Source organism: Miscanthus floridulus, chromosome 18, assembly GCF_019320115.1.
Source record: "Miscanthus floridulus cultivar M001 chromosome 18, ASM1932011v1, whole genome shotgun sequence".
NCBI classification, from domain to species: Eukaryota; Viridiplantae; Streptophyta; class Magnoliopsida; order Poales; family Poaceae; genus Miscanthus; species Miscanthus floridulus.
The window spans coordinates 13,358,562-13,383,914 of NC_089597.1; the positions used below are offsets into that span (position 1 = coordinate 13,358,562).

Here is a 25,353-nt window from a genome sequence, read left to right on the forward strand (position 1 = left end):
TGTACTCCTCTTGTACTTTCAATTTAATTCAATAAAGCTACTATGATTTCTCCGACCACTCTAATGTGTTACTTCGAAGTCTACTGTTATTCTAACTCAACCAGTCAAAACCGACCACCATTCCTTCTCGGGTTTTCGGAGTAGGCCCTGTCTCCGATTCTTCCCAACGCGTGCATGGGATCTGCTCTCTATGCTACGGGTGATCGGCAGGTCTCCTCTGGTTTGACTTGTGTGTGTCTATGTGTGCATAGGCTACGCACCTTACACTCCGACCACATGGCAAACTAGGGCCGTACAAACCTTTCAGAATGATGTGTCGACTAAACTGGTACAACTAAACAGAACGCTAACATGTTCTCACTAAGTTACACCGACACAAGTTCCAAGCTTAAATACGTTTTCCAAAAAAAAAACAAGCTTATGCTGATATACAGTTACGTTATTACAAGCTTGCCTGAAAAGGTACAAGTTTACAATAACACAACTACATCCTTCTTCTATAGCTCTAGCCTATCCTGTTGGCTGGTCGGGGCACGCGGCACCTGCTGCTCGCTACTTCCGACATTCTGCTTGAGTCTTGGGGACTCTTGTACTAGTCGAGCTGAAGAGGATGGCCCCACCGATGCCTGGCTGGTCGAGACCGCATGCTTTGCCGGTTGGCTCACAACTGATGGCGTTTCTAGCTGACTTATTGATGGCGTACCCTGTACAGGTGCTGTCCTACCTCCACATAGGTTAATGTCGCCAATTATCTTTGAAGACAAGTCCAGCTAGGTCATCCGAAGCTCCTCAGCCTTGTCTGGATCTACCTCCTTTGGGTATCCAGCCTCCAGGCATTTGAGATCAATCAAGGGGTAGTGAGCACGCACCATGCTTAGCACATGTGTGCCTATGTACTCACCCGCCTCCTTCATGAACTCTTGGAACCATCCCCATGCCTTTCGGCACCTATCGACCAGACCGAGCTATAGCGTCCTTGGCACTTCCTCTGTAAGCGTTGGGTCGATAGGGTTGAGGACTGGCAAGATGCCCGTTGCCACCTCCTGGCACCGGTCTTTCCATATGTTCCGATCCTCGGTGATCTCTTGGCACCGCACCTTCCAGCCATCACGATCTTTCATCACGGCTTCCAGATGCATCTTGGCATTGACTTTTAAAACTACAAATCGCACAAGCAATTAAACAATCATATTACGACAAGATAAGGCGGGCAACAAAAGTGAGCATGGTGGTCTGGAACACTTACTTTTCAGCTCCTCCTTCATCTTGGTTGTGTGGTCCCAGAGTTATGACTGGTCGTGCGCCAGTTTCTTACTGTCCTCCTTTAGGCGACCACACTCTACGACCACATGGCTATTCTCCTCTTAGAGACGGACTACTTCGGCTTCTAAGCCTGCACTATAGCTGTGACTACCAACAATGCAACAACACGTGTCATGCACTCATTGTGATAAAGTGACAACTTACTTGTTTTTTCCTGCTCTTTGTTGCTGAGCTAGACGACCAGGTTCTATTTCTACGCCTCTTGCTCCGTCCTCTCATGGTTGGCGGCTTCAAGTTGGTGGCGCAAGCGTTCCACCTCAGCCGCTAGTTCTTTATTGCTTGCTGTGATCCCCTCAATCTGGTCGAAGCACTTCTTTCGGTACCTTGCGGTCTTCATTAAGTCCTGCATGTAAAAAGCTAAGTCAGACAGTTTGACTGGATAGCAGGATCAAGTGGTCAAGCAAAACATACCTGGACTTCCATCACCAGACGTTTCGCCACTCGTTCGACTTTCATAGTCTCTTCGACCTCTGGGATTTCCTCATGCACAACCCATTGGTCATTCCGCCAGCGCGACACATATACATGTTGTCGTTTGTCCTAGGGGCGGCCCAGGACCTCCTCTACTTCATCCTCTTTGGCCTCTTCTTCGAGTAGCGGTGCTGGTCTGGAGTTTGCAGCTTCTACGATCACTATGGCCTTCCCACGGGTCGTAGCATCAGCAAACATGCTCTGTGCCACCTCTGGTTGCTGCTGCTCGGTTTGGTCTGTTACCTTTGGCGCTGAAGTGTCCCCCTCAGCAGGGTTAGTGCTCGGAGCACCTGTACTTGGCTCGGCTCTCCCCTCGACCACCTGCTCGGGGACTATTGTCTGGCCGCTCGTCTGCTAGGGCTCCGGCAGACTTTCTGCTATAGGTTCCTCCATAGCCGACTGCTGGGCAGTTTTCTCTGACACTGCTGGCGGAGCCACGCCGCTCCCGGCTAGTTGGTCAGGATTTTCGGTGGACACCGACCTTTATATCCAAGATAAGTTCAGAAGACAACAGTATTCAATATAAATTGTAAGCTTACATCAAGGTTATAAATACTTACAGCTTGGAAGCGTAGAATGATGTGGCGAAGGCGCATCTCTTCGGCCGCGCTTGCTCCATGTGCTCTGCGGGTGCCACCTGGTCCCCCTCTATGACCAGCACCGGCGCCGGGGCTTGATGCTCGACCCCTTTGCCGCTTGTCCTCTGCACTGTAGTGGTCGGCGATGCGGGTTTATTTGGCACAGAGGAGCCACCTTGCTCCATCGACTCCAGTTGCCTCCTCCTCTTTCGAGGGACGAGTCGAAAGATGTCTGCATCCTCTGTTTCATCGTCTGACAATGTAAAGATCGCCTGACGACGCTTGCTGGCCGCCGGTCGTTTACCAGCAGCTCGGGTTGCTATCTCCTCCCTAACTCTGAGAATGGCCCAGTCGACGTCTTCGATCCCGGCGCTGGTCTGGGCAGTTGGGCCAGCAACTTGCGGCCAATCTACACCAGGGGGTGGAGACACGAACACCGTTGCTCTATCATGACCATTAATCTGGGAAACACAAAGGAGATAACACAGTAAGTTTCTGTTATAACAAAAAACTATGGGTACAAGGCAGAATGAATTACCTTCAGGGGAGGTCAGGCGAGCTTGAAAGCGTGCTCGATGTCGCTCAATCTGACATAATTTGGATCAGCTAAGTTAAATAGCTCTCCAATTCTGGCTTTGACTTTGATCTTGTCAAGCGCCTCTTGCCTGGTCCTCGTTGGGTCTACGCTACCCTGGTACTCGTAGCCAGGATGTACCCTCCTCTAGCAGGGCTAGATCCTTCGGCTGATGAAGTTTCCGACCACGCTCGGACCATTCAGTTTCCTCCATGGGATCATCCCAAGTAGTTCTTGGATCTATTCTAGGTGCTCGGGCTTTTCTGACCAGCTGTTCTTCTTCTCTAGAATGAACCCCACGTCGCATAGTGTGATCGTGTTCGGCTCTTCGCGGATGTAGAACCACTTCTTGTACCAGTCGTCCAGCGATGTGTTCCAAGGGCAGTGTAAGTACTGGGCCTTCATCCCGTCACGCAGATTGAGGTACACACCTCCGGCTATCTTTGAGCCACTGCTTCCTTTCTTCCGCAGACAGAAAAGATGGCGAAAGAAGTCGAAATGGGGCTGGAAGCCACCATATGCTTCGCAAAGATGAATGAAGGTGGAGACAAGAAGAATCGAGTTGGGATGCAGATTGCAAATCCCAATCTCATAATACAAACAGAGCCCCTGAAGGAAAGGGTGCACTGGAACCCCAAAACCCCGCTTGAAGAAATCTTCGAATACCACAATCTCACCTGGTTGTGGATCGGGGTATCCTTCGCCTTCCAGCGCGCGCCATCCTGCGAGTTCCTTGTTGTGGAGTACTCCCATGATGACAAGGTCTTCGATGGTCTGCTCGTTGCTTCTTGACTTCCACCACTCCTTCGCCATGACTCCGGCTTTCTTCTAGGCGTCACTCTTCGCCATGAATCCACCCTTACTGATGGAGGTGGATACGGTGGAGGGGTGATTGGTGATGATTTTGGAGGTATTAGGGTTGGCAAGAGGAAGAAGAAGGCTCCGGCGGTGAATGGTAATGGGGTTTGGTAAAAAGTAACTTACCAATTCTATATTATAAATAACCGAGAGTTCTGCCGTTTCGTCTGCCCGAGATTCTTGGGAGACGTGCGCATGCACCGCAGACGGTTGTTTTCACAACCTCGAGATCTATGCCAACATATGCGCCTCTTCGTTATCAGTGTATGCGCCTCTTCATTGTCAGTGTGAGAGGGCCCATACTGATGCACCTCTATACAGGTGCCAATTGACTGTTTGCTTGAAAGGACAAGAGGGCAGTATGACGTGCTATACCCATCTACTTTTTTGACCCGACGTGTCAGATTGGACTTGACAGAGTAAGAAGATAAATAAATACACCAAATAATAGTACAAGTGGCATTCATTTTTTCGGCGCATGTCTCGTGCTCAGGGATGGTCCAGACCACGGTTGTGCTCGGGGACTGCCCAGACCACTATCGTGCTCGGGGACTACCCAGACCACTACCGTGCTCGGAGACTGCCCAGACCACTACCGTGCTCGGAGACTGTCCAGACCACTATCGTGCTCGGGGACTGCTCCGACCACTATCATGCTCGAGGACTGTTCTGAACAATGCTCGGCGACTGCTCTCCTCGGCTACATGTGATGTGTACTCACATACAGTTGAGAGGCATTTATTTGGACCTTGCTACAAGGCTTATACTTCTCCTTCTAGCGAGCTCGGGGACTACATCGGTACGAAGCACCTGCCGGTGCATCTTGTATTGATTGTACGACGATTGGATTCTTAACTTCAGTAGAAATTCTTTTTAGACCCTGGCACCACGTGCCTGCGTCACCTACTACCAGGCTCGGGGACTAGGTGGGTACACTTCACCTTGCGGTAAATGTGTTTATTTAATCGACCCCTACGCTTTGACTGATTTTCAGGATTACTATTGTCATAGGGTCACTTACATTTCTTATCAGAAATACAAGTGGGCACACTTGATAAGGAAAGAAATCTTTTTCTTTTTTTCTTTAAGAGCACCATGCATTCTTCGGACAACCAGAATCTTCGGCTATAATCGTGGTCTACTGCTCTCTGTACTGATCAGAATGCTGGCGCATTTGATTGGTCAATGTTTCAATCAGTTGAAAATGGCATGAAGACAGATTGCATTAGTCGAAGGAGATCGAACGGCGTGTCGTAGCATAATACATGGTGCTCGGGGACTAGCTGTGGGGGTATTAACCCCTATACCCTTACGAGTAGGCTTAGGCCGGCCCGGATCAGGGGGTCCGGTCCACTAAAAGACCCGCGCAAGGAGTCAAGACAGATTTGGAGATCAAGCAAGATCCTAGTCGGTTAGAATAGGAATCCTTATCCGGCCACCAATGGCAATTGTAACTGGCTGGGATTAGTTTCCAAATCTGTAACCCTGTCCCCCGGACTATATAAGGCGGGCAAGGGACCCCCTCTAAAAAACATCTCTCATTAACATACATCAATACAATCAGACACAGGACGTAGGTATTACGCCTTCACGGCGGCCGAACCTGGATAAAACCTCGTGTCTATCTTGCGTCACCGTCTTGTTTGTGGCTTGCGCATCTGTCTGCCGACAATCTACTACCTTGGGCATACCCCTAGGTAGACTGCCGACCATATTTCATCGACAGCACAATATTATAATTAACTACTCTCTCGATACACAATTAGTTAACGACTGCACATTCCCCATGAATTATACAGGTGTGTAGCAAACCATTGCTTCAAAACAAAGTACGCTCATATGTCTTTCCTGGACCCCGAGCTAGTCAACGGGAGAACATGCAGAGGCATACATAGAAATAAAGTGGAAGATCTGATGGAGACACTGACTGCCATTTTCAAAAATTTCAAGATGAGTAATAAAACCGAAATACTTCTAGTCTACAACTGCGAGTATGTGTTCTCTGCACTTATTTTTATGCTTGTCTTTTGTAGTTACGATTATCCATTAACTAGGGTTTTGTGATTGCAGCAACTATTTTGTCTTCAGTGTTGTCGATATTAAAAGAAATCGTATCAAGGTGTGGGACTCAGAAGAAAAAACCACTTTCTTTGCTCGATCTCCTAGTCGAAGTGCTTAATGCGTAAGCGAACCTAATAACATATTATTTTCTAATCGCACATAGGATATTCTAATGTTGCCCCTTTTTCACACTTTATAATATGGCACAGTGTCCAGACAAGAATGGTCGGTGGGACGAAGGTTCCATTCCAGGTTGCACCAATGCAATTGGAGACCCTAGACCAGCCGGCGGGAAATAATGAATGCGGGTTCTACGTAATGTAGGCAATGCTTCGCTACCTCGGTATAAAATTGGTGGTAGCAGATGCTTTGGTGTGTATAATCCCCATTTCATTTATATCTGTTAATTCAACAAAATGATCTACTTATTTCTCTAACATTTCTGTCTTTCGAAACCAGTTTTTTTGAATGACAGCGCAAGAAATTTAAACACGATATGTTGTTAGAAATGAGGTCATAGCACTGTCATCAGAGCTAACAGCCTTCATCGTATCGGAGTGCTCGGAAAAAAGGAACATTCTCCATTGCACAGTATGTGAAGTACAAGGCGGAGTACGGGCCAGAGCGGCTCGCTAGAATATTGTAATTTCTTTTTTATTTCAAAGGATTGAGAACTTCATAAGTACATTTGAACTGGAACCCTAACATTTGTAATGTTTAATATTGACGGACTTGTCGTCTACGTAACGAACATAAAGCGAAACTTAATTCCACCAATAAAATAAAATAAAATAAAATAAATTATAAAACAGTAAAATACGAAAAGGAGATCATTATCGGTTAGCACAAAACCGACAGTGATGGTAAAGAGGGCACTGCCGGTTCATGGCACGAGCCGACAGTGTTGGTTGAGCCATCACTGTCGGCTTGAAATCCAAACTGGCAGTGTTGCTGAAGACAACACTGTCGGATTGAGCTACCAGCCGGCAGTGATGGCTCGACCAACACAGCCGGCTTGAGTCATGAACCGACAGTGATGGCTTGCTCAGCACTGCCGGCTTGAGACACCAGCCGACAGTGTAGGCTTGCTCAACACTGTCGGCTTGAGCCAAGAACCAACACTCTTGAAGCAAACATCACTATCGGTTAGGTCTACAAACCGGCAGTGTTGTTCAACTGGACACCGCCGGGTGGAGCCAGGAACCGACACTGTTGCCTGTAGATCCGTGTCGGTTTTTAGAAACCGACAGTGATGTCAACCTCCCATCACTGTCGGTATGCCACTGTCGGTTCAAAATCCGGCAGTGAAGGAGGTTTTTGAACCGACAGTGATGTCAAGATCTGGGGTAGTGTAATATTTGAAAAAGAAATCTTTTTTTCTCATCCGGCTTTGGTTGTAAATACAATTCATTTTTAGAAGGCAAGACCGGAGGAGTATTTTCAGATATGTATATACGCTAGCGAATAAATGTCGTAAGTCCAAACTTTGCATGCTCGTAACAGAAATAGATAAGCATGCATCCTTACGTCTGGCTAGCTTTTACTACGTTCTAGACTAGACAGCGTATATGCATGACTTAACCATTATTCCAAGAGGTCCTTTGATTTGTACAATGCATGCTGTAACAGAATCAAAGTTGCCTCAACGATATGCATGTCCTGTTCGTGGAATTCTACGCCCCTTGAATTCGTACGTAGAAAAGATTAATATTAGCACGCCGGCCATTTAGGTACGTGTGCAATAGGAGCATTTTTTCCAAGCAAACCGTAGAAAATCCACATGCTTCTGCCACTATAAATACCCCCACATACTTGCAATATATCTTCCACAAAACACACGCAACTAGGTCACACACACAGATCCCTGCTGCCTCTAGATAGCAGCTTCTACTATGGAGCCATCCAACAAGCTCGCTGTCTTGCTCGTGTCGTTGGCCATGGCTGCCGCCACTGCCGTGCACCCTTCCTACGCTCAGAACTCGCCTCAAGACTACCTCACTCCCCACAACAACGCCCGTGCCGCCGTCGGCGTTGGCCCGGTGACCTGGAGCACGAAGCTGCAGCAGTTCGCGGAGAGCTACGCCGCACAGAGGGCCGGCGACTGCCGTCTCCAGCACTCCGGCGGGCCCTATGGGGAGAACATCTTCTGGGGCTCCGCCGGCGCCGACTGGAAGGCGGCGGACGCGGTGCGGTCGTGGGTGGACGAGAAGCAGTGGTACAACTACGCCACCAACAGCTGCGCCGCCGGCAAGGTGTGCGGCCACTACACGCAGGTGGTGTGGCGCGCCACCACCAGGATCGGCTGCGCCCGCGTCGTCTGCCGCGACAACCGCGGCGTCTTCATCATCTGCAACTACGAGCCCCGCGGCAACATCGTGGGGCAGAAGCCCTACTGATCGATTGTGCCTGTGATGGACGGCTGATATATATATGGACACGTCCGTGTGCATGCATGCACCGCATGACTTTCCATATATATGAATAAGATTTTATTAGTAAATAAACGGCCATCTATAGTGGAATATCTATAGTAGTCATTAATAAAGAGGGTTGCTGTTTACAAGTTGTTTAGTTCCTCCTGTGTATACCAGTCGTACACCTACCACTAGTACAAAGATGCTTTCTACATGCTTTGACATTTTTCACTAGCGTACCGCCAATATGAAAGGCCAGGAAAAATCGAGATCTTCACTAGCTAGCGTCTAACGCCAAGGTGAAAGGCCAGTAAAATTCAGATCTTCATTGGCATCTATCACTACCGGAAAAACGTCCTTTGCTGAGATCCTAAATTTTTGCCGAGAGCAAAAACGCGGGCTCTCGGCAAAGAAAACTTTTGCCGAGAGCCCCTCTCGGCAAACACCGGCCATCGGCAAGTGACAGGATCGCCGTGGGTCTGCCTCTCGGCAAGCAACGGCTCTCGGCGAAGCGGGCCGTTTTACCGAGAGCCGCGCTCGGCAAAAAATGCCCGTCGGCAAAACGGTCGTTTGCCGTAGGCCGCGCTCTCGGCAAAATCAGGCTCTCGGCAAAACATTGCCGCGGGCCCATAGCCGTGACTTGCCCTGACGGCGTCACCTCTTTGCCGAGAGCCCCTACGTTACTGCTCGCGGCAAACATCTTTGCCGAGCGCCGCTCTCGGCAAACATTTGCCGAGAGCCCCTCCCAGGCTCTCGGCAAATGTGGTTTCTATATTTCATGTGCATGTGTTTCTCTTCTCCTAACTCTCTCCAATTAAATTATTTTTTCTTTCATATGCTCCAAACTTTTTTCTCTATAGGCATACTACAGGTTGTACTCAATATTAAAATTTTGTGTATTTTTGTAATTATTTGCTATATATAATTAATTAATTGCATTTCAAGGAGTTTTTTTAATCGATTAAAATTTGAACAGCGATTGATTTAAACACGGGAAAAAATTAAGTAGAAAATGATATTCATGCTATTTATGCATTATTGAGGGCAAATAACATCTTGTTGACGTTTTTTCGCCTTTTATTTTACGAATCGAAGACCACGAACATAAGTCGCCCAACGATTTAAAAATTCTTAAAAAAGGAAATGAAGTCGGAAAATTGTGATATTTGCAATGAAGTCATGGTATCACACTTGGAGGCTGTGATAAAAAATTGAAAATGTTTCGCACAAGTGGTTGCGTATGATTCTTACAATCTGAGACATCTCCGAATAAGTTTCATAAAGTTGAGAAGGATCCACTAGGATTTTCAAACAATGTCACGGTCGAATTAGTTTTGGAGTTCCAAACTTTTTGTATAGCCATTAGAGAGCATAAGTTGTAACACGGCAAAATTTCGTATTTTTCCGGAGCCGTTTGCTGTTTATTAATTTTTTTTGGATATTATTTGCCGAGAGCTTCAGGGGATTGCTCTCGGCAAAGGCTCTTTGCCGAGAGCAACTGGGCCCGCTCTCGGCGCAGATTTCTTTTTTTTTACCTGGCCTGGATCAATGGTTTGCCGAGAGCTGGCTCTCGGCGAATATGTTTGCCGAGAGCTGCTCTCAGGAAAGATTTATTTATTTTAGAAATATCATTTTTGTTCAGTTTGCCGAGAGCTACGCTCGGCAAATAATAATTTTTATTTTTTTTAATATGTTTTTGTGCAGTTAGCTAGTTAAAAAATTCGAACGAAATTTGAAAAAAAATAACTTTACCGAGAGCCGGATCTGGGGGCTCTCGGCAAAGGTGTAAGGTTTGCCGAGAGCCTCCCAGATCTGGCTCTCGGCAAAGTGGCTTCACATATTTAACCGGTTCGGCGCCTTATCTCTCTGTCTTCACGCACGCACACACACCGCCGCCGCCGCGAGCCTCTGCCCCCGCCGTTGCGTGGTTGCGTGGCTGCGGTCGATTCTGGCGGGCTCCAGCCTGCCTCTGCCCCCGCCGCACGCGTCCGACGACGACCTATGGGCCGCTCTTGCCGAAGGCTCGATCCTCGCCGCGGCGCTCCGCAGGCTCGCCTGTGCTTTGACGCCCGACCAGGTAGGTCCTCGATCGCACGCACCACTAGTATGGGCTCCATTTGGGTTTTGGGTTTGTTGCTCGCCCGTGATCGTACGTCATCGCAACTGCAGGGCGGAGCCTCGGCGGCGGCGGTGGGGACGGGGAGCGCCTGGGCCTTCCCCAGCTTTGCCGCCTCCGACCTTGACACGGTACGGTATTCTCCCTTGGACGACCATCAGCTGCTTCCGTAGCCTGTTGAAATTACTTCTGGACTGCACAAATGTATCGGATATATAAACAAATAATTTCTTCAATGATGGCTTTTTATAGTATCTCAATATGAACATCAGCCACGTTCCAGTGTGATGCCGTATTCGAGTACTATGATGATGCACGGGGTGATTTGTAGACCTTATGGAATCTTTTACTTGGGTTATTCTTCACTCTACAAAAATGCTCGAGCAAATTAGTTCTTATGAAATGAAAGTACAATTATGTGTCAAATTTGTCTTTCTGAAAATTTACATTCTTTTAATCATTTAGCCTCAAATTGTCTTATGTGAAAAGAAAAGCTGAATGCTACAAGGGGGTGAACACTAAAAGCTAGCTTATCAAGTATGTTATGAAACAGTGCTGTGATATCTTAAAGAGTTGGATTTCATAATTAGGCGCGAAACTGCAGATATTTGTTTAATGATGCGCTCTACTGAATGACCTACTATAGGCTTCTTAAAAGCATCCTATTGTGTAGAAAAAAGATCTTTTCCTTCATCTTGGTTTGTATTCCATAAGTCTCTGGCATTAGACTATTACCCTAGCAATATAGCATACATGAAAGTTAGTTGTGATCTTTAGTATGTGTTGACATGCATAACATCCAATGAAGCTCAGAGGTTCTTCCATCCAACTAGATTTGGCACTGTTTAGACACTCCAGTGACATGCATTTTGCAGCTTAGCATGTATTGCTTGCTGCTGTTCCTAGACATGCTAAGATCGTAGCTTTATTTTATAATGCAGCCTACAAGTACTGGCAATGCAAACTTGAAACCAGCACTGTCATTGTCAAGTCTGCATTTGCACATAATTGTTTCACCAACATACTTCTCATTTGGACGGTATATTTGCTTCATGAAGATTCACTACCGGAAAAACGTCCTTTGCCGAGATCCGAGATTTTTGCCGAGAGCAAAAACGCGGGCTCTCGGCAAAGAAAACGTTTGCCGAGCGCGGCTCTCGGCAAACACCGGCCGTCGGCAAGTATACCGTCCACCTAAGGTATAACCACTCTTTCTTTGTCCTGGTCATGTATCTCCACGTAACCCAGTTAGGTGTCTCCCATTCGAAAGAGATACAGTTAGAAATATGCAGATCTTTGCATATCAATAACCGTATCTGTTTCGAATTATCCACGTTTTTTTGGACAGCCCGAGGATGCGCAGATGGTGTTAGTTTCCATGGTCTGCTCCGATCCGAGACAGAGTTTCGACAGTACCTTCCTGTTGTTCTTCGGATACACAATCTCCCTGTCGGGACGTGTATTTGGAGAACAGTGGGGAGGTGCTGCCGAAATTCTGTTTCGGATAGGACCAGACCATGGGAACTAACACCATCTACGCATCCTCGGGTGGGATTAGGACCTATCCTTACCTATTAGATGGTAGGAACGACGTGTAGATGCAAGTCCATGGTTATATTTATTACTTGGTGATATATATGTTAGAGGATGGATGACTGTGAGTGGATGTACTCGGGCCACCGGAGCGCCCGTGAGATTACCAAAGAATGGGTCGACAAGACCGAGGCTTTCATCAAGCAAGTATTTGACCAGGCTCCCGGAGCGCGTGCCGTTTTTTGTCCCTGCATCAACTGTAAGAACAGAAAGAGGCAGACAAAGGAGGTGATGACTTCACATCTGGCTAGGCATGGATTTACGAAAAACTATACCCAGTGGACCCACCACGGTGAAGCCGATCGTGTGAGAGAGGAGGTGGTGAGACCACGTGTCGAGGATTACAATGCTGATGCCGGGGGTAGCAGCTTGGTTAGATGACTTTCACGAAGCACACTTCGCCGACGGACGTAGGCAGCAGGAGGAGGAGCCAGAGGCAAGCGCAAAGGCGTATTACAACATGTTGTCTGCGGCAGGGAAACCCCTTCATGGCCACACACAGATTTCAAAGCTTGATGGCATTTCACGCTTAATGGCCTTAAAGTCCCAGTTCAACCTCAGTCGAGAGAACTTTGATGAAATGTTGACAGTTATTGGCTCCATCCTTCCGGCCGGTCACCTTCTGCCACAGAACATGTACGAATCGCAGAAGGCCCTTCGTGCACTTAAGATGCCGTATGAGCAGATACATGCTTGTCCGAAGGGCTACGTCCTCTTTAGAAAAGCACACGCGGATGCAAAGTACTGTCCAAAGTGTAAATCCTCTAGGTGTCTGGAGGTAGACTCTGGTGATGGTGAGAAGAGGCAGAGTCCGTACCCCGTGAAAATCCTACGGTACCTTCCATTCATACCGAGGATCCAATGGCTATTCATGACAGAGGAGTCCGCGAAACAGATGATATGGCACAAAAATGGAAAAAGATACAGTCCTGAGAAGATGGTACATCCAGCCGATGGTGAAGCATGGCATCACTTTGATAACATTCATCGTAACAAAAGTGGGGAGGCACGTAATGTGCGTGTTGCACTGGCAACAGATGGGTTCAATCCTTATGGAATGATGGCTGTCCCATACACTTGTTGGCCCGTGTTTGTTATCCCTCTCAATCTCCCCCCAGGCGTCTCCTTCCAACGACAGAATGTGTTCTTGTCGTTGATAATTCCAGAACACCCTGGGAATAACATGGGTGTGTTCATGGAGCCTTTGTTCGATGAACTGGTCCATGCTTGGGACCATGGTGTATGGACATACGATCGAGCTACAAAGACAAACTTCAACATGCATGTTTGGTATCAATACTCCATGCATGACTTCCTAGCATATGGGATATTCAGCGCTTGGTGTGTTCACGGGAAGTTTCCATGCCCCTTGTGCAAGGCAGCTCTGCAGTTCAATTGGCTGCAGAAGGGCGGCAAATATTCCGTGTTCGACAAACATCAACAATTCCTCCCTGCTGAGCATCCATTCAGACAAGACATCAAGAACTTTACTAAAGGTGTCATGGTTACAGACCCCGCACCACAGATGATGACCGGTGCCGAGGTTCATGATCAGATAGATGCTCTCCGGATCAATGAAAAAGATGGTAGGTTCGTGGGATATGGTGAGGAGCATATGTGGACCCATAAGTCGCCCTTGATGATGCTCCCCTATTATAACGACCTTCTTCTTCCACACAACATTGATGTAATGCACACCGAGAAGAATGTTGCCGAGGCACTTTGGGCAACGATCATGGACATTAAGGATAAGACGAAGGACAATGTAAAGGCGAGACTGGACCTGGCAACGATATGTGATAGACCAAAGCAACACATGCAACCTCCTAGAAGCGGCAAGAAATGGACAAGGCCTAAGGCCGATTACATATTGAAACCGGAACAAAAGAGAGAAGTATTAGAATGGTTCAAAACATTAATGTTCCCTGATGGGTATGCAGCGAATCTGAGGAGGGGAGTGAACTTATCTACCTTGCGAATCAACGGCCTGAAGAGTCATGACTATCACATATGGATTGAGTGTCTTCTTCCGGCGATGCTCCGAGGCTATGTCCCTGAGCATGTGTGGAAGACGCTAGCCGAGTTGAGCTATTTCTTCCGCCAGCTTTGTGCCAAGGAGTTATCTCGTAGCGTGGTTGCAGAATTGGAAAAAATAGCACATGTGTTGCTCTATAAGTTGGAGATGATCTTTCCACCTGGCTTCTTCAACCCGATGCAGCATTTGATTATGCACCTCCCGTATGAGGCACGAATGGGGGGGCCCGTGCAGGCCCGTTGGTGCTATCCAATCGAGAGATGTCTAAAGGTTCTTCGGAAGAAATGCAGAAACAAATGCAAAATCGAGGCTTCCATGGCGGAGGCATTCGTTCTAGAGGAGGTTACTAACTTCACACAAGCATACTATGGTGACAAGCTTCCTAGCGTGCATAATCGACCCCCTCGTTACAATGCTGGTGAAAATGAATCAAAACTCAGCCTTTTCCAAGGGCAACTTGGAAGTGCGAGTGATGCGACCTCATTGTTGTTGAAAAACGAAGAGTGGCTCACAATCATTATATATGTGTTCACCAATCTTACCTAAATGGAGCCGTACATGCAGTAAGTGGCTTCTTGCACGAACTTGTTAATTAAATATGCCGTCAACATTCTGCATCCAACCTCCTTGTTTCTCGTTGTTACAGGGAGTTTATTAATGAGAACTGGCATCTATCAAGGGAACCTACCCCGCAAGAACGTGACACCATTCTTCATCAAGGTGCGGGAAATGGAATCTCTGATTTTATTTCTTGGTTCAAACAAAAGGTACTATGCAATTTAGCTCGTTCGCCGATTGATATTCCCAGTTGCTTGTACATTCCAATTTAACGATCTATCCTCCTTGACCTTGCAGAGCCAAACCGATTTGACTATGAATCCAGAGTTGAGACAGGTTGCCAATGGCTTTGAACATAGGGTCAAGTCATTTTCTAGTTATGATGTGAATGGATACCGATTTCACACAACAAGACACGAGCAGAGCCGGCCCAATCGAAGAACCACGAATTCCGGAGTTTTTACTGGCGGCCTTGATGGGGCCGAGTATTATGGAAGAATTGAAGAAATATACGAACTTAGGTTTCGTGGTCGCAAACCTCTTAACCCTGTTGTATTCAAATGCCATTGGTTTGATCCTCAAGAAACGAGACGAAGTCCTTCCCTTGGGCTAGTAGAAATTCGACAGGATTCCGTCTATGGCGAAAAGGATGTCTATATTGTGGCTCAACAGGCCACACAAGTTTATTATCTCCCCTACTCGTGCCAAAGGGACCCTCGTCTTCAGGGTTGGGATATTGTGCACAAGGTATCGCCGCACGGTAAAGCACCTTCCCCAAATGCCGAAGACTACAACTTCGACCCAAACACATATGATGGAGAGTTCTATCAAGAAGAGGGTCTACAAGGGACTTTTGAGATTGACTTAACCGGAGCTATGGAAATGGAAGTAGACAATGAAATGGATGTTGATGTGGACGAGGGGGGTGAGGTGGAAAATGCGAAGGACTTGGCGTTACTTGAAGGATTACATATTGGCAATGGCAATGATGACATAGTTGCTCCTTTGGAAAATGTTGAACATTTCGACATGGCTGATAGTGATGATGAGAGCTATGATCCAGCTAATCCCGATGGGGATGATTATTTCTAATACATGTAATATTATGTTATTTTTTAATTATGCTTTATTTATTTTGCATCTCTTTATAATAATGTCTTGTTTATGATCCATCTAATCCGATCTTATTGTTTATGTCTTGTAGGTGATTGTGCAAAGATGGCGGGCCGCAGAGCTTTGCGGGCGGTCAGGTCGCTTTACGACACGGGGGGCAATACACCAGGGCCCTCAGGTGAAGCTGGGGGTCGGCACCACCTCAGGGGAGGAGGAGGAGGGCGGACGGGAGGAGGCCTAGGGTACCACCGCCTCAGCCTGCAGCAGCAGCACCAGAGCCCGAGGAGGAGCGGGAGGAAGAGCAGGTGGACGAGCAGGCTCAGCAAGGAGAGGACGAGCTGCAGGCCGAGCAGGAGGCCGACCAGCTGGACGAGCAGGAGGAGCGGGAGGATGAGCAGGAGGCCGAGGTAGGAGGTTCCAGTTCCACCAAAACCTCGGGTGTCTACCAACGAGGTCCGGCGAGCCTACCTGAGCGGCCGATACCTGAGGCTCTACGCCCGGTCATTCGACCCGTTGGGCAAAAGTACGTAACTTTTACATTTTTTCGCTCCTACATATGATAGAATCACAATAGAAACTAATAGTTTTTCTTAATCACTTACGCAGGTCTTGGAAGGTCGTGGTCCCAGGTGCTCACAAAAGGTTGCCCAATGGCATCCTGGGTCTTCTCTACAGGGAACACTTCCCAGGCTTGGTTCGCTACGCCGAAGCTCTGGAGACAGCCTACACGTACGAGCACTACGTCGCCGCCCCTGATGCGGAGGATGAGACGGGCCGCACGTACGAAAGCGTGGCGGAGCGGGTTATGTGCGAGTTTTGGGTAAGTCTTCCTCCCACTACTTTGCTCAATACATTGCATTCGCTAGAGTTTCTTGAACCAGTGTATTGATACATCTTTTCTATATGCGGGACTTCTTCAAATGCGCCGAGGGCTACGAGGCAAGGGCGGCCAAGGCATTGGCCAAATCTTTTAGAGGTCGCATCTCAGACATGCATTACGAGGCGCGGCTCCAGGCCATCATCGATTACTGTGCCATCTACGAGCTTCGGAAGGTAAAGAAAGAAGATGCAAGATTAATGCATCTGACCAAAGAGCAGTACCTGAAGGTAAATATACAACATCAATATTGATTTCTTCTGAGATTGGGTAGGCTTGAATTGTTCTTATATCTGTCAATGTATTTGATGTCGTACAGGTGCCTCCTGGCTGGTGCGCCAATAAAACGCGGGCCTGGCAGATGATGGTCGACAGGTGGGTGAGTGGCAATTGGGCGGATAACCACACCGTCCTCCGAGAACGACGTTTGCTGATGCCAGGTGTATCACACCACCAGGGCAACCTTAACATCCACGAATTCGGGGCTAGATGGGTATGTGACTTGGTGTAGCTTCATTTATTCTTTCAAACGTTTATTCCTGCATGATTTATAATCGTCTTGTTGTTTTTCTCGCAGTCGGCTGCACATCAAAACCAGCCATGCGGAGAGCTCAAGTCATGGGTTCTGGCCCACAAGGGCAAGGCGACAGACAACATCAACTGGAACCCGGACGACCCAGTCGAGTCGTTCACCAACGAGAGCATCCCCGAGCGCATCAGTCAGTACACCAAGGCGGCAAGGGGAGTCCATGGGGCAGACTGGGATCCGCACACCGCGGACATTGACGGCGACATCGTCATGAGGGTGGGAGGAGGCAAGAAGCATGGGCGGTACCTCATCGGCAACAGCACGCTCGACCCACACACCACTCCCACTCTCTCACAGGTCCGGACAAGCAGCACGAGCGGTAGCGTGCCCATACGCCCAAGGCAGGACACTTCAACGCATCGTGTGGCAGCACTACAGGTTATTTCTGTTTTATTCGTCGATCATTGGTTTTACATTCCTCGAAATTGCTTGTAACAATGCGGTGAAAAATTATAGGCCCAGGTGCATGCGCTCGAGGAGCATAAGGCTAGGGTGGAGGAAGAGCGACAGAGGGAGTGGGAGGCCGAGCGATAGAGGTGGGAGGCCGAGCGGGCGAGGTTTGACGCCTTGGCTCAGTACGTGGCAAGTCTTGGCGTCACGATGGGTCGTCCAGCGCCACTAGAGCTGTTCGCTCCTCCACCGCCTTACCCATACCCACCTTACTCATACGTGAGTTCAACTTCTCTAACAAAAGCTCTTTACTGTGCATGTCGGCCATTGTGCCGTTGATATGTGATGGGAGGCCTTCGTGCCGTTGATATATATGTGTGCCGGCCATCGTGCCGTTGATATGTGGTGGGCGGCCATCGTGCCGTTGGTTTTCTTGCAGGTTTTGGAAACCCCACCGTGCAGGGGAGGTGCTGCCGAAATTTTGATGTGTCTAGGCTTAGATTACAATTTTATACCTAGTTCTGCAAATTTTGACTTGTCTACGCTTAGATTACAATTGCATGCCTTAGTATTACTATAATTACTAATTTTTCTTCTCCTTTGTGCAGAATCAATCGGCGGGTTCGAATGATGTGCCTGAGCAGCCGCCGTCGGGAGGGTCGTGGCACCAACCGTATCCACAACTTCCGCCGCATCAGCAGTTGTCGGGAGGGTCAGGGTACCAGTCGTATCCACACCTTCCGCCACAGCAGCGGCCGTCGTCGAGAGGGTGGGAGCCTTGGGGGTGAGCCTGTTGTTCATCATCATGTATTAGCACTTTGTGACATGAACTTGTGTGAGATGAACTTAGCACTTTGAGATGGACATGTGTTGTTGGATTTGAGATGTTTAGATGGATTATAATGTGAGACATGTGATGTGGATGACATATTTGTGATATATGTGATGTGGATGATGTGTTATATTTGTGAAATATGTGTTGTTGAAGCTGGAAATATAAACAAAAATAAAAAAAATGCTCTCTGGACTCTTTACCGAGAGTAGGGCTCACGGCAAAGAGGCCTCTTTGCCGAGAGCCTAGCTCTCGGCAAATATGCCTCTTTGCCGAGAGTTTGGTGGTCGGCTCTCAGCAAACCTATTTTTTTTTGAAACCACCTCGGCCGCAAATCTTTTTTTTAACAATTCTTTGCCGACGGTCGCTCTCGGCAAAGAAGTTCTTTGCCGACGGTCGCTCTCGGCAAAGATGCTGTCACACCGTTAGCGGTTGTTAGGTCGTTACTGGGGCGCGCCAGTTTGCCGAGAGCTATAGTTTATCGAGAGCCTTGACATTACTCTCGGTAAATATTTTGCCGAGAGGTGCTCTCGGCAAAGAATACTTTGCCGGTAGATGTTTTGCCGCCGGCTCTTTGCCGAGAGCTGCTCTCGGTAAATAGTTTGCCGAGCGTCAACTCGTCTTTGCCGAGAGCTTCGGGCTCTCGGCAAAGGCCGGGAGTCCGGTAGTGTATTAGACAACCGCTAGGTATTTGGCTTAAGAAAACCGCCTTCGTTAATCGATTTTCACGTTTTAAGTCACATATCACGTGATTTTTCGCGTGAAAACGCCCATTGCACGGTCACCGACGCTCGAACCCATGACCTCAGGCTTCATGCGTTCGTCCCCTAACCACTTCACCCATAAGACACTTGTGTCCATTTAGGATATTTGCCCTCCCCATTTATGTTTATCTGATTTTGAAATGAGTATTTGGGACCCTAAATAAATTCAAATGAAAAGTTTATCAACTACAAAGTTTTATAACTTTTCAAGACATACAACTTTTGTTTTGGTCATTTCTCCATGTAAGGTCATTTGAAGAATTTGAATTTCAAATGTGCGGAAATTCAAACATAATTTTTTTTGGATAGATGGTTTTAAATAAAAAAGTTGTTAACTACAAAGTTGTACAATGTTTCGAAATCTACAACTTCTGTTTTGGTCGTTTCTCCATCTAAGCTCATTTAAAAAATTCGAATTTCAGATGTGAGAAATTCAAATGTAATTTCGTTAGATAGATTATTTGAAATAAAAAGTCATGACAAATATGCATCGATCATCACCATCCTCCACAACATGGAAGACTTGAGTATAATAACCCGACACTTGTCATGTCAAGTTAGTGGAATTTAAGATGTTACGGAAGATGGGTCAAGAGGAAGCCGCTTCATCGAGCAAAAGCATAGCTCTCACATGTGATGAGCACAAGAAGATAACGCCACTGGTGTTTCTATGTAGTCGGAATGATCAAGCTAGGCATAAGAAGATGATGCCACTAGATAACGAGAGCTTGTACTAGCAAATAAACACCAAAATGAGTCTATCAAGATTCAAACAATTTCAAGCTAGGCACCATATGATAAAGCATGATTTTAGGAAAAGAAATGAAAGTAGTTTCATATTTTTCCAAGCTACAACAAAATTTCTAGGAATTTCCTAAGAGTAAAGCAAATTTTATGATTTTTAGTAGCAAATTTTATGATTTTTACTTGCATTATTTTCCATATAAAAGTTTTGAATATTTTTTTGAAAATTCATTTTTATGAACTTTTTGTATATTTTTTTAAAATATTTCTAGTCTATTTTACCTCTCTGAACTTTTAACTAGTTCAATTATATACATCCCTCTGATGAACCATCGTCAAGACCACACGAGGTGCAAAACCAAACGATTTTAAAAGTTATGAGGTGTCAAAAAATCAGTTTTGTAAATGAGGAAGGTAAATCGGATTGCCGCAAAAGTTAACAGAATTTCTAAATATCTTCTGGTAGTTTTTTGTTTCTGTAGTCTTCCACTTTTGTACGGTGCTGATTTATGTTAAGATTCGTGCTCAGGCAACCCCTTTGCTTTCTGTTTTGCTGTCCCTTTTCAGTGTTGTGGCTGTCTTTTTGCTATGTCTTTGAGGGCCTGTTTAGTTTACGAGAAAAGCATAGGAAAAATAAAGGAATCAAGTTTCTATGGGTTTTTCACTGTAGACGCGTTTGCATCAAAGGAATGAACGGTTACGTTTCCTTTGAAACGGCGAGCGATCCTCTACTTTTTGGAGGAAAAAAACATCCACGCCGAGCCGATGGAATTTTTTCTGCGGCGCTTGCATGCGGCTCACAGGCTAATCAAGCTCATGATGACGGGTGCTGCAGTTTACAGTAGCCATTGATTAGACAAGCTCGCTGTAAAGATGCATGCATCTCTATTTTTTTATTATCTACATGTATTGATTAGACAAAAGTAAGTGGTTGTATCATACGTCCATGTAGCACACTTTTTTGGATACTACACCTGCTAATAAGTAGTTAGCTCTTATTTACTCTAAACAACTATGCTTACTGCAAATCAATAGATTCCTATATTATTAATATTTCTGTGTTTTAAACACCAATTTCTATAAAAATCCTGTATTTTTCAATCATCTGTTTTATACCTCTGTTCCTTTCGTATTCCTGTTTTATCTGATTCATACGTTTTACATTCTTCTGTTCCACACCGGCCCTGAATTATCCCGCGACTTTTGTGAAATTATTCCGTTGCTTCTTTCTGGGAGCTGTAAACGTTAGCCGTGTCCTTCGCAGGCGCTGGCGCCGGCGGCGTTGTCGTCGGTGGCGGCGGCCGCGTCGTTCCCTGCTCAGCTCGCCTCGCCCGCGCGCTGTCTCCCCTGCTCCGCTCGCCTCGTCCGCCGTTGCCTCGCCAGCTCCGCTCGCCTCGTCCACCGGTGTCGCTCCTGCTCCGCTCGCCTCGTCCGCCGGTGTCGTCCCTGCTCCGCTCACCTTGTCCGCTGCTGTCATCCCTGCTCCGGTGGCCTCGTTCGCATCTGCGCCTCTCCCTCCCGCGCCGCAGTTTGTTTGTTGTCTGCGCCTCGTCCGTTGCTGTTTTCGTCAGTTCTGTGGTTACCGTCGCCCGTCGCTGTTTGTCCGCCTCATGTACTGAGGTGAGTCTTCTTCTCTCCCTCCGTCGTTCTCTGTTGCATCTGTCACCCCCAAATCTCTCCTTCCTTAGCCCCCAGTAGGCAATGTGATTGTTGCTTGACCACAGATCCGTGTGTTCCCCCTTTTTCAGTATTTTTTTCTTTTCGTTTTTTATGTTACCCATTTGCGATTAGAAGGGTCTAGACTATTGGATTAGATTGCTGCACGGTGGTAACCCCGGGCTTGTCGGATTTGTACCCTTTGAAGAAGGAAGCCCCAATGCCTGTGCTAGATCTAGCTTGCCATTCAGTGTTGCAGGCCCTGAAAAAACTTTTTTATCGGTCTGTGTCAAAGGAATGGATACAAATATTCATAGCATCTTTGTCATTTAGAGTATTTGTGATATTTTGATTTGCTTTGTTCGTTTGATTGGTGGCAGTGATTTGACATTAACCGCGCTTCTGATCTAACCCGTGAAGCAATGGAAAAAAATAATGGTTGAATTTCTTAATATGAGCTGTCCAAGAAAATAGCCACCTGCCCCTTCGTTTTAGTTGTTTTATATGCATCAGAATCACCATCTCTGCTCATGTGATTGATCTGGCAGTGATGATACAACCATTCAGCTTAAAACGCCAGTGCTGCTTCTGAGAATTCTTGACTGATGATAGAGCCGTATCTGAGCCTCATTTATTCACATGTCTTGCACGTTCATACTTGTTGTAGGAGCATTAGAGAAAAAAATGCTAACATACTAATTAGGTAGAATCTGATTATTATAACATATTTGATTTTCTTCTTTTTTTTTCTTGTACCTTCGGTTCAAGTTCGGTATTATTTTAGTAGAACTTATTTTCAATTTTCTTCAGTTCAAGTCATGTGTAATATGCAGTTCAAATAATTTCGTTTTAGCCCACTATAATCTATTTCAGTATAAGTTCAGGTTGTGTTTCGTATTTCAGTCTTTTTTCTTTTCATTATGTTTTGTTCAGTATAAGTTTCTGAATGTCCTAAAACTTTTCTGAATGATGGTGTGCTGGTTTCACTGCCGTATCTGCCTGTGCTAATTTCACATGTGAAAACGAATAGCCTGTTTTAGCCCACTAGAATCTATTTCAGTAATTTCAGTTTCTAATTGAATGAGTCAGTTTTTCTCATTGTTTCTTTTGGTTTCAGTTAAATGAATAATACTTTTTTCAATGTTTTTTTTTTAGTTTTAAGTCAAGTATCTTTAAATGTTTTTAGGGTGGTGCTTTATAGTCTATAATTAGATGTTCCTGTTTGGTTATCAAGTACTACTAATGTTAGATTAAGTGGTGCACTGAAATTGAAATTTGCTCTAAACTCTCTTTTTATTTCCGTTGTATACTACCGGTATGAGAATAGTTTGTGTGATGGCCTGTTGCAATGTGCTTTGCCTCATTGAGTCAGTTTGAATGAGGCATGTGGTTCTCTGAATGGGTCTATATTCAGCTTCTTGACTCATGGCTGTAGTGTGGTCTGATTAGGTGTGCTTAGTTGATGTCTGAAATCATACATATGTACATGTCCAGATACATATCTGGATTGATATTTTGAAATCTAAACCTCACATGTTGTCTACTAATCTGCTTTAGTTTGGGTTACTTAAGTGTTTTAGCTTATAAGAATTGCCTACATGCTGGTTTCTGGTTTATAAAATATGATCCAATAATCAGTTATAATTTTTTTTTGTTGAACCTGAACCTTACATGTTATATAGTATTGTATAATATTGGATCATGCATTTTTGGGTTATTGACATTTTGTTTGTTTTTTTCCAGTGTTGATTGTGGTATATTTGCTGTGAAGTTTATGGAGTTGTGGGACAAAAACATTGACCTCAGGCATATGTTTGACCAATCTGATATCCCAAACATAAGGGTGAAGCTTGCAGTTGATTTATTCTTCAGCAAAGGAAATTCTATTGACAAATCTCTTGTAATGAACTTCTATAAGCAGGTACTTTTTGCTATTCATACTACATATCTGCTATGTGAGTACATGTTTTTATTGTTGCTTCAATTTTTTTTGCAGGGCATTGATCCTCGTGTCTGTAATTAGTTTCTTGGTATTTTGTTTTGGAGGTTTTTTGAATCACAAATCTTTATGTAATTGGTTAGATACATGGCTGGAGATTTAATGTGGAGGAGTTAAATCCGTGTAAGGAGTGCATTTCACATGTACTGCAGAGATTATATCAAACAAATATGAAAAGTTACAGTACTCATAGTAGCATTACACAAAATGTTTGTGATCTCAATTCTCAGCTTTTTCATAACTTAATATTACATGTCTTGTCATAATATTATAATTTTTTTTATATTTCTTCGAATGGTCTTCAATCTTGTTGTCAACCCGATGTTTTTGATTCTTCTATCTATTGCCTTTCTGTTGAGTTGTTTCCACTGTTGTGTTGATCTTCTCCTGTTATAGTAAATCATAATAATAAGTATTGCAGTCCTTCAACAGATACATTTTTTTTATTTGTGCTGTTGTTTTCTTGTCCATGTATTACTCCATTAGTGATGCTTGTTGAAGTATTCACTTCATTTTGGAGCTGAAACTGGACATCTTCTTCCTCGAGTGATTGTATTTCGTCTTCCATAATTTTTGTAGCTTCAAGCAAATATCCAAACTTCGACTCTGTTTTGCAACTTTTTGTTGCCAATGTCAAAAGTCTTTGAGATAGCTGGCTAAGCACTTGTATATTGATTTGTTCACCTCCTGGATCAGCCACCATATCCATTTGATCCTCTAGGACTTTTGAAATCTCAAACATATACTCATACTGTCTCTTTTTCTTTGACCCTTTTGATGCAATTGTGACAAGCCTTCTGGACAGGTTGTTGAACCTCAGGGTGCTGCTATCTGCTTGAGTTAGCACATGTACTTCTTTACTCATCTTCTTTTCATTCTTTCTCCACCTATCTATTATGTACTTTTCCGAAATTTCTTTAATCTTCAGTTCAAGCATTATTTTTAGAATGTGAGAGCATAGGATCCCATCTTTGTTGAATTTCCCACATATGCAGCTGTATTCTTTCTCTTGTAAGTTAACAAGAACAAGGTACTTCCTCACTCGATATGGTTGTAGTGGCTGATTTTCGTCCACAAATACTTGAAACAACTCATACTTTTCAATTACTTCAGTTTGTAGTGCTGTTGTATCCTGTAGCTCTCGCTGGAATTTAACAAAAATGGCTTTATTGCATAATTCTTGTCCTTGTCGTTCAATGTTGTACTTGGAACACAACACCTTCCTCTTTCTGTTACTTGGACCACAACACCGATCTTTTCTTACTTGTAGTCCGGTAATTGGTTGCAACCACCAGGGAGAACCGAGCCATGTAAGAGTACTCGTTGCAGAATCTCTGTGCTTCATCTGCGCTTTTGAATTGCATTCCTATGCTTGGTATGTACTTGTCATCAATATCTGCTCCATCATTTAGCCTTTCTTCTTCTGTTTCATTTTCTAGGAATATTTCTATGTCTTCTTCATTTATATTGTTGTTGTCAATGTTTTCTGGCTGCCGCAGTCCATCATTAACATTCTGATTTGTACCAGTTTCCTGGTTTGAGATGTGTTGTTGATCCTCTGATCCAATAGCTTCCTGCATAATCAATTTTGTATAATAAACAATTATGTTAGTGTTTAGGTTATTGTTGGAAAAATAAATATTAACTAAACTAGCATCATTGTAGCACACACTTACTGTTTGAAGATTCATTTCATCAAATATGTCTTGACTCCAAGGATTACAGTACTCTTCACAAGAAAAATCGTCTTCATCAATCATGTTTGTTTCATCATAATTTTGTGTTCTTCTTTCAATTGATGTAGCCTC

At 45.4% G+C, this 25,353-nt stretch overlaps 1 protein-coding gene and 3 non-coding genes across 4 annotated transcripts; all 4 read left to right on the forward strand.

Moving 5' to 3' along the window:
* Positions 1-7,697: 7,697 nt before the first annotated feature.
* LOC136521525 (pathogenesis-related protein PRMS) lies at positions 7,698-8,436 on the forward strand. The gene has a single exon (XM_066515270.1). It carries the CDS (start codon positions 7,758-7,760, stop codon positions 8,259-8,261), a length of 504 nt encoding a protein of 167 aa, XP_066371367.1. The 5' UTR covers positions 7,698-7,757; the 3' UTR covers positions 8,262-8,436.
* A 13,272-nt stretch (positions 8,437-21,708) lies between these two features.
* LOC136525075 (small nucleolar RNA snoR134) lies at positions 21,709-21,855 on the forward strand. The gene has a single exon (XR_010776403.1). It is a non-coding gene; the product is annotated as a small nucleolar RNA snoR134 (small nucleolar RNA).
* A 65-nt stretch (positions 21,856-21,920) lies between these two features.
* LOC136525070 (small nucleolar RNA U36a) lies at positions 21,921-22,007 on the forward strand. Its single transcript, XR_010776399.1, has one exon. It is a non-coding gene; the product is annotated as a small nucleolar RNA U36a (small nucleolar RNA).
* A 78-nt stretch (positions 22,008-22,085) lies between these two features.
* LOC136524983 (small nucleolar RNA Z223) lies at positions 22,086-22,177 on the forward strand. Its single transcript, XR_010776323.1, has one exon. It is a non-coding gene; the product is annotated as a small nucleolar RNA Z223 (small nucleolar RNA).
* The last annotated feature ends 3,176 nt before the right edge of the window (positions 22,178-25,353 follow it).